General features: G+C 37.9%; 2 protein-coding genes across 9 annotated transcripts in view; one reads left to right on the forward strand and one right to left on the reverse strand.

Moving 5' to 3' along the window:
- The window catches only part of CTNNA3 (catenin alpha 3), a 450,315-nt gene that overhangs the window by 202,400 nt on the left and 229,815 nt on the right, over positions 1 to 18,100 (forward strand). The window lies entirely within an intron of this gene.
- LRRTM3 (leucine rich repeat transmembrane neuronal 3) overlaps positions 1 to 18,100 on the reverse strand; it is an 81,976-nt gene that overhangs the window by 58,581 nt on the left and 5,295 nt on the right. The window contains exon 3 of one of the 3 annotated variants that reach the window (XM_071811655.1): positions 13,617 to 16,998. The exons of the other annotated variants lie outside the window; for them this stretch is intronic. Within the exon in view, the coding sequence (XP_071667756.1) occupies positions 16,990 to 16,998 (9 nt within the window). The 3' untranslated portion in view covers positions 13,617 to 16,989. Of the gene's footprint in view, positions 1 to 13,616; positions 16,999 to 18,100 lie in introns of those variants that run through there. 3 annotated transcript variants of the gene reach the window in all.

An 18,100-nucleotide genomic window follows, 5' to 3' on the forward strand; every position in this document is an offset into this window, starting at 1 on the left:
TAATTTTTCTGGACATGACAGGGTTGCCATTGCCAAATGATAGAGATAAGATTGTCCTTAATAATATATTTTTCCTGTATTTGGACACAGACTTTCAATTTTGTAGAGATTTTATGTTAGTTATTGCTGCATTTTACCAAGCTCTGATTTGATTCTAAGCTATTTGTAATTCTAAACGTGATTTCTCTATTGATGCGAGTTATCTTTTCTTTTACCGTTATGCCCAGCTACTGATGTACTGATAGTTGATCTCTTTCCTCCAAGTGCTTTCCATACTTCAAAACATACTCGCAAGTAGGTGTTCCTAGTTTGCCTGTCTCCTTTTTAACCTTCTCAGCATTTGTATAGAAACACAAGTACATTTGGTTTGGTTTTCTTCCATCTCTTTTGGAAAATGCTCTCACTGCTTCACGTTTGACTTTGCCCAATGTCTTTTCTATCCTTGTACCTGTGGACAGCTGGGGGAAAGGAGACATAGAGTCTCGCCACATGCGAATCTTTCTCTGGGGATCCTCTGCTTCCTTTGCAGATGAGTTTTGCAGGTAGAGTGATGAGTGTCCGTGCTTTATTATGGATTTATGGTTCTGGGGGTGGGTGACTCAGATTAATAAAATTTTAGTCAGCTGCTTAAATCCATTTCTGAGTCAGCTTTAGTTAATGCGTTTGTCATGATTGATTTTGAGCACAGTGGCAGATGCTGAGGCTGAAGTCTTGCCCTGATATCTTCAGAAGGCCGTGGGACCTTGTGAGGCATGCTGATTCTTGATAAGATTCGATTTTATTTTTTCATACTATTCCAGATTCACTTTAGAAATACACGGCAAGTGATACAAGGACAAGTAGGAACTGCATTATTTTTAGTGATAAAACAGAATGAGAGGATGTTTGTGTAATTGTGCCCACCAGCTAGTGAAGAATAAGCCCCCAAATGATTAGAGTTAAATGATATTCCACACTGCTTTGCTCTAGAAATTTGACCGAATTATTTCCTAAAATAGTATTTGAAATTATGGGCGATAATATGTCACAGAGACAATCATGCAAGAAAATCTTTGGTCTTATTTTTGCAATAAGATGCATAAAGCTATGTAATGAAGTAGGATTTTGAACCACAGCAAATTTTGGACTCGTGGTAATCGCGTTTGTTCCCTCCTTTCTCTCACCACCAGATGCTGTTTTACAAGCATGTAATATTTTACATGTGAGCAGAGAACAGCTGACTTCTTACAGAAATGAGACAATCTTTAACCTTCTAGGGGGCTGTAAGGACAGCATTAGCACAAATACATCTGATCTTGATCTGGTAATAGCAGACAGATGAACTATCAATATTCTGTATTACATAGAACTTTGTGTAACCTAGTTGCAAATGTTTTTTTAATTTAGATTTTGTTTGCTTAAATTGATTACAAAAAGAAAAAATAAACCCTGCTGTGTTGGCACCTGCAAGATAGATATTCCTTTTTTTTTTTTTTTTTTTTTTTTTTTAACAAAAGTGCATATTATTGACTGTGTAAACTGCAGCATTTCTACTTTTGCACAAGACAGCTAGTTTTCTGAAGCTTCTCTCTCAACAGACATGATATAATGGCTTTGTCTTTTGAAAAGGTATGTCTTTTCTAAATATATATCTACAAATACTTGAAGTACCTTAAGAGTGAACACTATACAGAACTGTGAAGAGAAAATGTGTAAGAGCAATGTTCAAACCAGAGCTGTACTTTTAAAACACTCTTTCAGCCACCTAAAGAGAATTTGCCTGTGGAGTCCTGAATCTTAAAAAAACCTTATTAACGTAGTCATCCAAATGTTATTTTAAGAACATCCACCACCTCTTTTAGTTTGATGGAATGAAGCAGAACTATTCATACCACTAAGATTTTCCTGTGTCTGATTTAGGTGGATGGATGGTAAGAGGCTTCATTGATAATTTAGGGATGGAGTTTGCTCCTGTGCAGCTGGGTTTGGTTGCCTGTCCTCTCCTGTCCCACAGGCCTCTGGAACAAAAGTGAGGTGACTCATCTTTGGATTTGGTAGCCTAGCTATTAGCACAGCAGCTTGGATCTTTTTATGTGGGTTAGCATTCAAAAGAAGAAGTTCTGTTTGGATTATAGTGCCGTGAAGACATCTGAAGATATCACTTAATGGTATTTATTGTTGTTAATAAGCAGTTGCTTCCGGTTTTATATATGCAAGATGTATTAAAATGTTTACTTAGAATGTGTTTATTTATGGTATCTCTGTAGTATAAAGAGGGCAAATTATCTTTTTGGTGAAAAATAGTTCAGGATAAACAGTATTAGTTTTTGTAAGATGGTATTTGAACAGGATAGCCAAAAATGTGACTGATCTCATGTACGTGTTTTATAAACAAATAATTTATGCAATGTTATTTTTCTTCTCTTTTTATTCTAGTATGGAGGCATTCATGCGTGGATTGTTAGAATAACAGACACTACTTGAAGTAAATGTGCCTTTATCTGAATATTGGCCATGCTCGTAAACTTTAATGCTATTTGTATCTAATATTACATACACCTCTGTTTGCCAACCGTAAAATAAATAGATTTTAGTTTTTTGTCATTTACATGCTTTTGCATTGTACGTCAGTAAGAATCTAATCAAATTTAATTCTACACCCATTACTGAGTGGTAGTTTTTAACATAATAAGTCGTGATTTTCGTATTCATCTCACTGATTTCCAAAGGGAAAATGAAAGAACTGAATTCTCCCTACAGAATGATAGCTTTGTAATAAACTTTTCTAGATTTAATCCAGTTCATATGAATGAAGATAACAGCTGTAGCTTTACACTCTGTTGAGCCTTGGTGCTTTGTAGTATGTGTAGCCTAAAGTAAACACATCCTGTTGGAAACTAGCATTAAGCATATATAAATCAGAAAACAAATATATTAAAGATAACGCGATGGAGTTGACCTGATATCACTAAAGAGGAGAGTTCAGAACTACTGCTGGATAGACCTTCTTATGTGTTTCTTGGCAGATGGTACAGTAGATACTCGAAATATGGCACATAGCTGCTTTTTCTTAGTGTCCTGTGAAGTACATGGTGGCAGATTGGGGCTGACTGCTGCTGTCCTAGGTGCTTAAAAGTACCACCAAGCCAGCCTTTGCTAGGCTTCCTCATAAGAGGCTATTTAGGAAACTAGTCTGGAGGTGACGGGGAACCTGCTCTGGTGGGGTGGGGGCTGGCTGGAGTCAGAAACAAAGACAAGGAATGAAGTGTCCTTTTCCACGTGGCTCAGCATTTACGTCAGGGAGCTCTCAGCTATTCATGTGAGATTAATTCAGCACAATCTGAAGTCTTTGTGAAAGGGAAAATGGCAAAATGTGCGGATAATATAAGTTTGTTTAGGTCTGTCAAACCTAGGAAGTGCAACCAGAACATTCCAAAACTCAGCAAAGGTAGATGAATGAGCACTACCATACCCAGCAAAATTAATTGACAAATGTAAAGTAATGCCTGTTGGCAATGCTAGGAATAATTTGAACAATAAACATCTGCTGTTAATATTTAAGCAAAGTTTTAGCAGTCAGAAAAAAGGCTGTGTGATGTCCTTCTGGACACTACGTTCAAAAGGCTTGTTCAGAGGACAGCAATGATGTAAATGGGCATATGTGTGACACACTAGAAAATACACTGAGAATTAGTAAATGCCTCTGTCTAAATATTTTACCTTTTGTCTTGAGTCTATGTTCAGTTCTGATTATTTATTATCAAGGAAGATTAATTGAAACAGAAATGGTTTGGAGCTTGCTGAGCAAAATGCTTGGGAGCGTTTGATGCGAGGGATAGGGAATTTATTTTAAAATGGCCTATTAAAATATTTTTATTCACAGTCCATAATTCATCTGTAGAACTTGCTGCCAGAACGCTGTGATGTTAAGGTTTCAGTAGAATTTCTGTATAAAAATATTTCATTTCTAAATGTATAATGAGAACACTTACAAGTATGTTATTTAAAAGGATGCTACGTGATCTGAATGCCTGAAGAGATAATACATTAAGGGCTAAGACAGGAGTATCTTTTTCTATAACTATTGTAGCTTTTTTTTTTTTTCTTCTTTTTAAATACGTGCTTCTATCTGTTTAGACACACGTTATTCACAGATAGAAGCCTGGTAGGCAAGTCTAGTATGATATTTCCTAATGTGATTGTGATATCCTTAGCTCAGGAGAAAGCACAAATACTTAAATGCCATGTATTTTTTTTTTTTTTTTTTCAATTTATGAGGTATTGGAATTGTCTGGGCTTCTGCAAATGCATGCCTGAGTTTAAGGTACATCATTGTATTGTGTATCCTCATGATCCAAGCTTTTTAAACAGTCACAAGGGAACTAAAGAAAACCATTTTCCTGTTGATATTTGTTTCAGTTTGATTCTGAGCTTCTCTAGAGCCATAATCTCATCAGTATTCCAACTCCTTTGTAATGCTAATGTGGTCAACGGAAGCTGGATCTGAATTTTCACTTGTAAAACACAACTGACAGCCCCTCCTCACCTGCTGGTGTGTTTTCCAGGGGGATGCTGCTACGGGAGAGGATGTGGGGCAGAGGCTGGGGCAGCACCTTCCTGTGGTGCTCTGGTTCCTTCGGGATAATCCCCTGTCCCTTCTGCACTGGCAAGCCTGGCTCTCTGTGCTCCTGTGGCACTTTAGTATAATATTTCTTAAATTAAAAAAAAATAATAATAAAAATAAAAGGACTGTTTCTTTCAAGTTGTTTGGTTTTTGGACACATCTTTTGTTTCCGCACATAGTATTGCTGGTGAAGCTTAATACTGACATGTGGCTGTTGCCAGGGTAGACCACTGCTTGTCTTTATTTAAGCTGGATTTCATTAGTTTATCATAGATGAATGTGTTTCAATGATACTTGTTGCTACTAATGCAAATGCTAGGATCAAAATGTATTTTGGAAATGATAACCACAACATCAGCATATACTTGCTAAGTCATGTTGGGTAGGACAAATAGTATAAGTCAATATATAGAGGTTAGCAATGAAACTGAATTTTGTCTGGCCTATAAATACAAAGTTATTATTTTTGTCATTGTTAATTAAAAAGTTTATCAATACTAGATTACTAGGTGATAAATACAAAATCTGATTTTGTTGATTTTCTCAGTTTATAGAAAATATTCATCTGAATAGACGTTAATAATCTTGCAATAATCTGTCTGTACATGAGTCTCTAAGCAATCAGATCATGAGCCACTTTAGAAAGAACAGCCGTAATTCACAAAGTGCGTTGAGTCTTTTAAGACTAAAAAACTCAAACTCTGTATTTATTGTGGTGGTCATAATTGCTGGAATAGATATTGTGGGGAGAGTCTGAGTTTGTTTATTGTATTGGAAGATATACAATGCTTTCCAATGCAGTGTTGTTCTGCTGTCAAGCTTTATGTTTCCCTAAAGTTCTGTAGGCCACCATCATCTGGTTGATATTTGTCAGCGTAGGAGGAAAGCCTGCCAAACCATGACAGGTGGACGTGATTTCTGCAGTGAATATAAACTCTGAGTAATTTTATTTTATGGGTTGACAGGCTATAGATCTTAAAGCAACACTTGTGAAAGTGTGCTATTATGGGATTAAGGTTATGCCTTAATTTAAAAAATAAGTTCAGATGGTTCTGTCTGGGGTTGCTTCCTTGCTGCTGCATAATCCTTCGCTCTCCCTTTGTCTGACTCATGTCAGAGCTGGGGACAGTGCGGGGCTGAGCATCAGCTCCCAGCACTGCCAGAGCCTGCAAGGAAACTGGATCAGGTGTCTTTGCTGTGTATATGGCATTATTGATGTCTTGTAAAGTGTTTCAAGGCTCTCTAATGAAAGGTGCTACAATAATTTTGTTGTTAGGACATTTGTTTCTAATTACAACTAATTAATTCTATTATGAAGAAGTTGGGGAGGAATGTTATAATCTTTGATTTATTAATAGATAACTAACTTGATGAGCTGTTTATTTTCAGTTTGAAATTCCTGGAAAGTGGGGGGCTTATATTTAATACTAAATCTCCAAGTGAGAAGAATTTTTACTTGCCAGATTGATCGGTTTGTTTCTACATACACCAAAGAAAGAAACAAAACAAAAGAGATGTAGTCCTGTTTTATTTTGATGCTGTTGAGGGTATAACTTAGAGGAATCCTTAGTTTCTATGTCTTTACCTACTGCCTTCCCAAAACATAAACAAATGCGAAGGAGCGCAGACAGACATCACAACAGATATTGGGCTCACTGAGGGGCTGATTTGGCTTGGAAAAGTGAAAATAATTTGGTGGTTTGTGGCCTCCTTTGGTTGGGGGGGAGCTGGGGGCGGTGGGCTGCAGGCTGACTCCTCCGCAGGGCACGCGGCATCTGTTGCCAGGGAAAGATTTACAGAAGCCATTACTGAAAGCCATCAGGCTGTAAAACTCAGAGACAGAAAACCAACCCTTTTTACGGTGCATGGTGGCCCTAGGTTATTTTTCCTGAGGAGGATTTGGGGCATGACAAAAAAGGTATTATCAGCTGTTTTTTACCTACAGGCCAAGATGACCTGAACCCCCATGATCCTGATTTCTAGGAGACGTGAAGAATCAGTGGTTCCATCTTTCTTTCCGCTGAACAGATTGGCCTGCTTGCCCTCTCCTACAGCTTTTGGGTGTAATAGGAGCTAATGAATATTATTTAATCAATCAACCCTTTGAAAAGTAGAATGCAAAACAGGCTGTTTATGATGAAATCATCCTTTCTCTCTAGTGCTGGCTTCCCTTGCACCTTGTACAGTCATCATGAATTTTCTAAATTTTAAACCAAATTACTGTGTAAGTTCAATTCTGGACCATCTTTTCAAGAGGAATAACATTGCATGTCACATCGGTGTAATGCATGTCTGTGAAGATCGATGTGAAGTGTAGGCCATTTGTGGTTTCTGGGTCCATCCCTCAACAACAGCAGCAACAGGTTTCAGTTTCTCCAGCCTGGTCCCTGTGTCCTACAGAAGTGTAAGGATGCTATGGAAATGGCAGGCTTCAACTGCTATACATTTTGATGAGGAGGGAAGGTGGCATGTTGGGCTGCTTCTCCCTGTTTCCTTCCCCCTCTCGATGGCTGTGCTGAAAAGCTGATGCTGAGAGAGCTGATTTGTTGCAGCCATCACAGGATGCTTAGTGAAGACTTGAAAATCTCTTTCCCTCAGCTATTTGAAATTAGAACTTTGCCACATTTACTCCAAGTAGGCAAAAAATATGTTAAATGCCTTGAAATAAATTCTGCATGAGGGTTGAGGGAGATGACATGGGGTCTCAGGAAAAGACCTTTTTTAGCTTGTGTCACACATTTGCTGCTTTGCTGTATTTTACTTCAGTCTCAACTCTGCAGCTTGAAGACTGCAAGCCTGAAATTAAACTCCTAAAATTATAAAAACTTAAAGCAAAGGTTAGCAGTCACTGGCATCTTTCCCACAGGCTCTGCAAGCTTTGATTGCTGGAACGTTAATAGAATAGGAAAGTGTAAGGCTATCGCTGTTATATATTGTTCCAATTGTCAGTGTTACTACTGTCAAGCAAAACAGCGCTTCCTAAAAAATAATATACGTGAGCCGACAGTTCACCTGTGAAAGGGAATGCTATTGTTGCAGGCCCTGGGAAGTGCACCGTTTTGTCCATTAAACAAACTCTTAAATAGAATGAAACCAGCAGAAGAGGGATATGCAGTGACTCTTCCCTCGTCTGTTGCTCCAGTGGCCTAGAAAATAATGTAAAGGTATTTGCAAAGGTAATTGCACCACCCTGGACACCAGTTCAGTATGGTTTTGCCAATAGAGGGGCCCTTTTGGAGCCTGCACTGTGGAGATCTACTTGAATTTGCCCATTAGAAAGCAAAATATGCCTTAGAGAGTAGCTCCTTTTCAGTCATTTTTCTGTAGGCTCTTTGGACAGCTGGATGTAAAAGCAGATGAGACCTACTATATAATCTGTTTCTGAAGAATGCAGACGTTTGTCAGCTTACTGAAGATTTCCAGTACTCCTTTGACAAAGATACACAGGCCAACCCTGTCAAGGTATTTGACTAGAGGTCCTGACTTAGAGGATTGAATCAGAGGGTTGTATCTAGACTACAGTCACCTTAGCTCTGGGTGAATGACCAACTCGTCCAACTTGGGAAAGAACTGCGTCAAATACAGTCACAACTGAAATGGAATTGAACATGTTTCATTTTCAGGCATCCACGTTTTACCATTATTGACTTAATGGTCCTTGTAATTATCACAATAATTTTTATAGTGTATACATAGAATTGGGGGCGGGGCGCTGTGATTTCAAGTTTTGTCTAGTTTTGAGTGATTGACTTTGGGGCTTGCTTTTATTCCAGGCTGTTTTCCAAACACTTTAATGCCTACACGTCGCATACAGCACAACTGCAGTGTGGTAGCAAATGCTACACAAGAGGTGGATTTCCGCTTTCAATCCTGCTCCATCCTCTGTCTGGCACAGGTTTTCTATCAGGTTTTGCTGTTCTCCCTGTTACCCTCCCCCTTTGAAGCTGTTAATATGTTCTCCTGAATTTGTTCAACAAAACTGTACTTAGAGATTCATGCTGGAAAGAACATGTGATAGCGTTGTTTGCTTTTTCTTTGTGTTGTGGATGCAGAGAAGTGGAAGTATTCAATTGTATAAAACAAGGATTAAATTGAACGAAGGTGCAGGTAGGGGTCACAGGCTACAGATATTCAGAAGGGATCTCTATGAAAATCAGTGTTTTATTTGAAACCTTTAAAAAGGGAAAGGCCCCTTGTTCCAGAATATAGATTGGAAATCTTTGATTAAATCCTGAAACAGCCCTATTAAATAGACACAAAGTGTTCTGTGGTACTGAGAAAAAAGGAATCGGGGGTTATTCAGCTGCAGTTGTAAGAGAGCCTGTTATAACCATGCATTTTAATTAACCAGATCAGCTGAAGAAATGTTGTCTATATACTGCAACATAGCTGTCCACCTTGAAAACTAGCCTGTCGATAAACAGAGGACTTCTATTTGCAAAGGCCTTTTAAAGTACATTTAAAAATGCATTTGGGAGAGATTAATAATTAAGCTAGCGTGGAATTAACCTTAGGCAAATCTGCTTCCTTTTTGCCTGTCATATCCATATAGCACCCCAATAAAGTATTGATAAAAAATACAGTTCTTTGTACCTAATCAGCATGCTGTTATGGCAAGGCCTAGAATTTGAGATAACTTCCGTTTTCTCATGCATAACAATTTTTGAACATTACGTTAATTTTCACTTAAAATTGATAGGATAGGGTCATGCAGAAGGTACAAGTTTTCAAAAGTGGTGTATTTTTTTCTTAGTATTTCAGCATGAATCACTTCACCATATCTCATTTTACTTGTTATTTGATCAATTTGAGGCAATTTAAAACTCTTGTGAAAATGTCTGTAATGTTTCTTTGCTGCAAGTTGGCTTGGTGTTGGAAATGAGGTTGTTTGTAAACAAGGCTTTGCAGGGGCAGAACTTGGTAGACTGGGTAGAAATTAAAGGAAATACTTTTATGTAGCTCTTGTTTTCTGTTTTTATTTCTGTCAAATAGATAATCAAAAGAGAAGAGGAGCCCAGGCTAGAGGACAGAAAAAAAAAGGGAGTGGGAGAGAGAAATCTGAAAAAGAAATCGAAATAACAACACTTTTCTGTGACAAGTAAGCCTGGTCTAGGGGAACCTTGCAATTGGGAAATCCCCATAATAACCTTCCTTAAGATTATAAGCACATACAGAAAATCCTGTGATCTACAATGAGGATGAAAATTAATGAATCTTGATGTTGCTAAGTTGAAATGAAATTTGCAAGTTTGGGAGAACAGGGTTGTGTTCCCCTGACTCTCATGTCTCCCCCCCCATCTTGCTGTAGTAGTTCACCTGTAGTTCTCTAAACCTCTTTCTATTGAATGAACTCAGATAGAAATCTATCCAAATTCATTATAAACATTTCTAACCTTAGGCTTTCTGTGCGGTCTGCCATTAGTATTCGTATTACTTATTTGAAAAATTAAAATGCTGAACAGTTAGCCTGAAATACCATTTTGACAGTGTCTTCTCCCCTACCTACCATATGGGTCTTATCACCCATCCAGTTTAAAGTCAGGCTCCTCTATTTTGATTCTGTGGCAGAATTTTGGTACCTGCCAGGTGAACTTTGCTATCACTTTTGGATGGCCATGCTCTGGATGGCGGAGGGATATGGAATACTTTTTCAAATGAGCTGCTGGGACTGTGCAAAAAAGTTCTCAAATAGTTCTGGCAAAGCTCTGCACAGAAGGTGTCTTGGAGCTGGAAGGTCACAGCTGGCTGGAGTGTCCCACCAGCTGTGTGGGGCCCTTTGGGTCAGGAAAGGAGGTCACCTCTCCTAGCAATGACTGTCAAGCCGCAGTACATATACATGCACATTCACAATCAAACAAGATTATTTTGGTATCTTTTTCTTTTGATATTGGGGCGTTGACATAAATATGAGACACTTTCTTGAGTATATGAACTAGGTGGAAATAATGAGTACTTGTAATAAATGCTCACTACAGAATCTGTATGTAGGAACATTTTCTTTTCATCATCTCAGTAACGAGTTTGAGCCATTAACAGCTTGGAGTGCTGAATAAGGATTTACATTCAATTGAAGTCCCCTGTTCTTAGCTGACAAAATGTATTTTACACACTTGATGGATGTAATTAGCATGATGAGGCTTTAAAAGAAATCGGCTTTGTTAAATTTAGAATTTGCCATGTCAGTTTATACATGAAACCAAAGCATATGTATTAGTAGTTCTGTGGCTTCACAAAACTGTGTTTTATTATTTTTACCGATATGTAGGCATTTTTAATTTAGGATATTGCTACAGTCCAAATACAGCATGCTTTCATAATTGAGAATGCGATCTATTATGTTATGACTTCAATTTATTTTATATTGCTGCAAGATATTTCTTACATGTCAGAGCATACAATTATATGCTATGGCTGCAGACAAACCTTTATCCTTTGGATAGCTAGAAAGTGTGCATAATTGTTTAAGTTATTGCACTTTATAAAGCTTTCATAAAAACAAACCTCTGCTGGACTTCAGTACATGCAAACTAAGGGCAACTATATGCCACACACAGTTGCTTTTTCCCCTACAATGTTATTGCCTTCTGCTCAGCCTGATAGGCCAGAACTTGTCACTTTAAAATAATTCAAGGTTTGTCCTGAAAAAGGTCATACACAAAAATTAATTAAAAAATAAGAGAATGTAGAGGCGCCATAGCTGTGTACTGGCGACTTCCTTGAGCTATAAGACAAATACTAGATGTAAGTTCAGACTCTCAGTGGAAAGAACTTGATTGCTGGCAATTATGTGCAGGCTACCTCACAAAGTTTATTACTTCCCCTGTGGCAAACAGCTTATTTTTGACATACGTACTTTAAATATAGGAAGCCACTTACACAGTTGTCGAAGGCATAAAGAGTCAGTATACAGGGTTTTGATTTAGAATGCTAGGAATTTTCCCCCTGTATTCTTTGTGATTGTGACTTACTAAGAAAAATGAAAAATTATTTTTGTGTTACCAGCATCATTAGGGATGAATAGAAATACGCTGTCGAGCATTGTGTATGTTTGAAGCAAATCTGTTCTTTAGTGAAGGACAAGTTCCTGACTGGCAATTGGAGCTTCTGAGCTCAGAATAGCACTGCTAGTTTTTGCTGCAGGCCCACATTTTGTGTCAGTAGTGTAGCCTGGAAACCATTGTTAAGGATAAATGAAAGGAGGGAAGACTAAATATTTAGTCTCAAAAGTACAGGGACTGTTCATGATAGGTACGATTAGCCTTAGGAAAAGTTCGCACTGAAGGGTTTCCATCCCCGTCTGTTGTGATCTGTTGTTGGAAGGTGGATAGTAAGTATATTACGCTGTCAGTCACAGGTGTAGTGTCACATGAAAGTAATTTTTGAATTGGAAATTGCTATTATATGCAAGGCTCGTGTATTCGGGATAGCACAGTGTGATTCAGGAGAAGGTGGTATGAGGCAATGCAGGATGAAGCCTGTGCTGCTCTGAGGATATGACTCATATTACAGGCGGCTGGAAGCCTAATACTGTGATATGAAGTGCTATATTACAAGTAATAGTGCACTGCTAACAAAACTCTGATGTGATGGAGTATTTGGTGTTATTCTTCATTGATGAGGAAAAGATGATCCCTCTCCTAAATTTTGGCTAAATATTTCTGTATGAGATTACTATGATTGCTATTAGTGAGGAATGTGGGGGATAAACTCATCTGGTTAAAAAACAGACTCCCAAATCTGGAGCTGTTATTTAAACTGAACTATAGGTATTTGTGTTTCTGAGGTCAGTTAATTTTAACTTTGTGCCAGGAATTAGTGGCAGTCAGTCCTTTTCATAGTAGATTAGAAGGCAATTTCCTGGTTCATACCCTTTTTCGAAACGCGTCCCACATGATGTTAATAAGATATGCCAGCATCTGCACACCATTGAGGTACAACTGCTTCCTTTCACTTGCAAGGAAACTTATCAAAGTCTCTGGGAAGGTAATTTTTTAGACTAGTTCCATGAAGCTGGTCAGAGCTTGGTGTAGACCTTACAAAGAGTCTTGTTGAAATTTCAAATTCTGGGGAGAAAGGGAAGGAGAAAATGTTCTGTCACAAAGGTTAACTGCTCAACTGCTGCAAGAAGTGGGTGGGATCTGGATGTTCAGCATTCCCATTTGCAGTTTTTGAAAAAATCTTTCCTATAGTCTGTTTTAAAATAAACAGGATAATCTATAGGAAATTAAAAACTTAGGAGCAGAACACTAATTAAGATGAAACCTAAACTGTTCTTCTGATTGACTCCAGTTTGTGTGTTGTAAATTATGTTCCCTTTTCCATACTCCGATCATTTGGATCTTTTGCACAACTTATGACAAGCCAAATAGAGGCTTCTGTATATTTATATTTTTTTTCCTAAATGCAAATATGAAACAATGTGTATGCTAAAATATACATTTTAAAGTCTGTATTTTGGAATAAGGAATCCATTTATGGTCATTGTATTTTCAGTGGCTCAGAGGTTGTATGACTAATGTATTATTATTGCTATTATCTACACTCTAGCAAAACACATGTTCAGTCTTCACGTTTCCTTCATCTACAGCTACTTTAAATCTTGAGGGCAATGAAGGGAAGAATTACAAAGGCAATTAGGCTGCCCAGCATCTATCGGAGATCATGTTTTGTACCTTTGAACATTTTTGTGCATGTTTTCTCCCCTGAGTTACAGCTGAACCAGGAAGGGGATCGTAATCTCAATTCATTCTTTAATTAGTGAGTTCTGCAGCCTTAAGGAAGTGGAAAATAGAAGTGCCTGATTTAATATCAGAACCACGAGTTCTACAGCAGCAATTATTATTAACACTAGTTAAAGAAATGGTATTCAAACATTCACTTAGTTGTTCCTGACCATAAAGGGCACAGGTAAGACCCAACAACACAACCCATGATTTGTCATGAAGCACAAAATTAATGCCAGGAGAATGTACTCAGCTCAAGTAATGTGCATGTTACAGGTAGCAGTATTGTATCGTTCCTACAGATGTTGAAAGTAATCATACAAGAAACAACAGAATAGTAAGATGAAATGTATTTTGATTATTCCCGTATCAGCTCAGTCCCACAACTTCATAAGGAGGTGTGTTACATTATAAGAAGATATTTTCTCCCTCTCTTTAAGGAAGGAATGAAATAGAAGTTAGAGAAGTTCTTTTTTTGGTATTTAAAGACGCCCAGAACCAGACAGTAGCAACTTTTAAAAAACAGATGCTTAAAATACTTTTAAGAAATCCATAACTATTTATTTAACATTCAGGTTTTGCTTTAGTATGTCATTTTATCTCTTTTAAAACCAGTTGTTTAACTTCTGGAAAAGCTAAGTGACCTTTCCTAATTTTTTACTAGCTCTGTAAGCCACATGTGGTCCTTTTTCTGAGTCTTTTCTGTTTTCCATCTCTCAGTGTAATTGTGCACGTGAACAGAAGTGAACATAAAAATGCAGAGTTTTCATAGAATTAGTACTTCACACTATGGAATATAGGGCAGGTATGATACGTGACAAGTGTAGGAGGTACGGCGGGATTTCAAGTGAGAATAACTAATAAAGGCTGAGTTCATGATGACAGCTTCTGCAGGTGGCTGCCAGGATCAAGGCGTTTAGTTGTTTTTCTTTCAGCACTAAGCAGTTAGGTTCCTGAGAGACCTAGCTGGTTAATTGTTTTGTTGGTTTGAAGAAGAAAAGGATTTGCACACAGAACTGGGCAGGTGATTTTCTCAATGGTGCAGTGAAGCGATAAACCTTGTAATGCATTTATGTCCTTTTCTGAAGTGGAAGTAGATGAGTAATTAGGATGTTTTATTTTCATGCATACTTATGATGTGTTAATAGAGTCTGACTGTGCTGCCACAAAACACTTCGAGAACTTGCAAGGTTGAACTGTAATTGAAGTCCTATGTGATCTCAATGCTACTGCTAATGTTGAAGTAATAGAAACTTAACATTCAGTCAAGAGCGTAAGCTGTGACACATTGTCAATGTGTTAGTCACACAGGAACACAGTATGTGAATGGTTTTAGGGGTTCAGAAGACACGTTTGAGGGCTTTTTTGAGAACTTTTTCAAGATTACATACATCTCCAGTAATTAAGTTTTTCCTTGATAAGTGAGACTGTGAGATAGAGTTTGTGAGAAATGGTGAGGAATGGTAAGTAAAGAATGAAATGTTTTGTTCCAGAGTTTAGTTATTTCAGTAATGAAGAATCTTAAACTTGTGATTTTTCCTATGAATATAAAATATTTCCCGTAATAACTTCAGTAAATTTCACTAAGCTAAGTTAATACATAGGGAGTAACTGCCCTTTTGTCCCTTCTCAGTAAACAATGCTTATTCTTACACTGGAATGTGAATTCTGTGGTCATGACCGTCTAACAATACGAGCAAGACAAGAATTGTAGGGAGGTGTGATTTCTCTGATGGGTCAGTCAAATAAAAGATACTGCTTACTTCTGGCACATTTTTTTTGTTATTGCTTTTTATGATATTTGTGCTCATTCTAAATGAGATTTGCAATTTCTGTAGTAGGTAGAATGTGGCCATCAGGTCACAGCTAGCCATCCCAGAGTGTCTTGGATAAACTCATTTTTATTACTTTCAACCTCCTTTGTGATCTGTTCATAGCTGGTGAACACAGTCACTTTCTACTTCTTTGGCACCCTACTGTGTACCATTCACTGTTATGCCAAGAAATAGTTTGGCCATAATCCTGAGGAGGGTGTCAAATCCTCTTCTGTACCACTGATAAAACCCATTCTGGAAAGCCTGGCGAGGTTACTCGTCATGTACTGATAGGTGATCTCCAAACACACCTACGTACATAAGAAGTTAGAAATATGACTGTATTTTATTCCATGTGGAATGAAATTAGTTCTTGTGTATCTTCGTAGGGGAAATGAAATCTACCTGTTATCAACAGAGCTATAATCCTGATTTCATCAACTTATGTCGTTCGCTGTGTTTGAAAACTACCGCCAGTAACACTGGCCTGGGGTTACTCTGAGGCCTAAAGTAGTTGCTGCAAAACACAGCCAATATGCTGCAGATTCCTATGTCACTGGTGAGTTCTGCATTGTTTGGTTTTATTATTGCTTGTGAATTTGATCTTTCATCATTTGCTTCCTGTCTCATGTGTTTTTGAGATGAAGCTGGTAGTTTAACTTGTTCCCAGGTGGTGAGTGCCCTTCCTTTCATGTCTAATAATATCTTTCTGTTATTGTAAAAACAAACTCAAAAGTTGTGGTTATTTTTGTGTCTTGGTTTTTTTTTTTTTTTTTTTTTTTCTGCTGGTGGTTTTTGAAATCTTTTGTGGTTAGGAAGTTGAATGAGTTGTTTGTAGTCTGCATTTATTTTTATAGTATCTTAAAAATCACCCTGTGGTGTTGTATAAGCTCTAAATCAATGTCCACAAATTTGTTACAGCTCCTGTCCATGCTTATTATATACTTCTTGCCTTTTACTGACAGTACCGACTTACACAGTGGCTAGACCATTCTTGCTAGCACTCATCTACTCTTATTTTCTCCACTTATTCATTACATTCACTTTATGGCTTCTATACACAGAGATGAAATTAAAATACAGTAGAATACTTAGTATGGTGAAAGGATTTGATGCTACTAGAATGTGAGAGAGAAGAATACAAAGCTAAAAGGCGAACACATCTGTATGTGGATTGATGTAAACAATAGATACCTGTGATTAAGCTAACTACCCGCTGGATGTCACTATTGTTCCACAGAAATTCATCTCGGAGAATATTTCTCTAGAGTCGAGTGTCTGACAGCAAAGCCCGTTAGCTTGCAGCAAACAGAAAATGTCTAATTGTGTTTGCAGGAATATTGTATGTTTCTGTTCATTTTGCAATTGAATTTTATATCAAGGTTCACTATTTCTTTGTAATTGGAAAAAAAAGAAAAAAAGAGAGCATTGCCAAACCTTAAGCTGTGATGATTGTGAATACAGATAGTGAGTAATGAAAACCTACCAGCCAAGGAGAGAAGCTTGCATTCATTATACTCAAGCCACTTGTTCTCATTATTATTCTCTTACTCTACAATTGCTGGAGGTAATCTCAACACAGTGAATGAACATTACCAGTCTCCTTGAATTTGTTTAGCACATTAGTTATTTTCTTTTCCCAAAGATCTGCATTCTGTGTGGTTTATTATTCTGAAATACTGCTTGAATATTCCAGGAGCTAGGTCATTTAGTTGGGAGCTCAAGTTTTCCACTGGCTAGGAGGATGTCTGAGGAGACTGGATTATATACCCAGTACTCAACTGGTGTGTCGTCTTGAGCAAATTGCCTCAGATCTGTCAGGTTTATTTGCCATCTTCTGTCTGTCTTCTCAATATCCCTGATAAACATTTAATGTAAGAGATTGTTAGAAGACATTTGTACAGGGACCAGCAGAGGAAGTCTTGACTTATGTTAATAATTTTGGGGTGCTACGATAAAATGAAGCAGTCTTGTTCAGTGATTCCACCTAATATTTGTGTCAACATTTTAAAAATAAATGTAGACTGCAAGAAAGCCAGCAAAACCAATGAAAATGGGCATGGAAGAGTACCACACTTTGTCTGTGGCTTGAAAAGCCTTGGTCATTTAATAGTAGTCCCAGAACACCATATATGACTTCAGAAAATAAATGGTGATTTTTTTATAAAAACAACAACAGCAACAAAACAAACCCCAGGCACCTTCAATATGCATTGTTGCTCTCGTAAACTTGGAATATATAGACAGCCTCAGATCCATTAAGAGACAGCCAGGTCATGAGAGGCATTCAGTCACATCTCCATCCTCAAGCTGGTGCCTAAAATGATTGTATGAAGGCTTAGGGGTTTGTAAGAGCCATCGTAGCTGTCGTTCATCCTCTGAGGATGCCTCAACATCACCCCAGCAAGATCTTAACCGTTTTGTGAGAGACTGGCACCAAAATATCTTAAACCCAAGGCAAAGTGGGGTAAGAACTCTAGACACCTGCTACTTAAACTGGAGAGAAGCAAAGGAGAAATGTCTCCTCTGGAATCTTTGAGGCTTTAGCACTTCATTTGTATGCAGGAAAAGGGCAGCTGGGACTGAAAGCTGCTCAGCTAAGACCTAAGACCATTTCCTACAGGATTATTAGGATTTGTGACTCCGGTGGCCTAGCCACCCAAAACAAGCCACTGCTATAGTGTTTGACAGTGGTGAGACTAAGTTTAGTTTAGCTCATGTAGTCTTTGCACAGATGAAAGCATGGGTTTTGTAATGTGTGTTAACATGCTATGGAACTGGTTTAGAACATTTCCTAAGCCATTGCCACTGGAGTGGGATTTAACAACTCGGCTCACAGGCCTCAGGCTGTGCAAGAAGGTTCAAAAAGTTCCACTTGGCATCTTGTTTTGTGTAATCAGCCAGTGGTTTCATTGCCAATGACGACAGCAGCACTTACACATTCATCTATCTTTGGTGTA

The sequence above is a fragment of the Patagioenas fasciata genome, chromosome 8 (assembly GCF_037038585.1).
Source record: "Patagioenas fasciata isolate bPatFas1 chromosome 8, bPatFas1.hap1, whole genome shotgun sequence".
Taxonomy (NCBI): Eukaryota; Metazoa; Chordata; class Aves; order Columbiformes; family Columbidae; genus Patagioenas; species Patagioenas fasciata.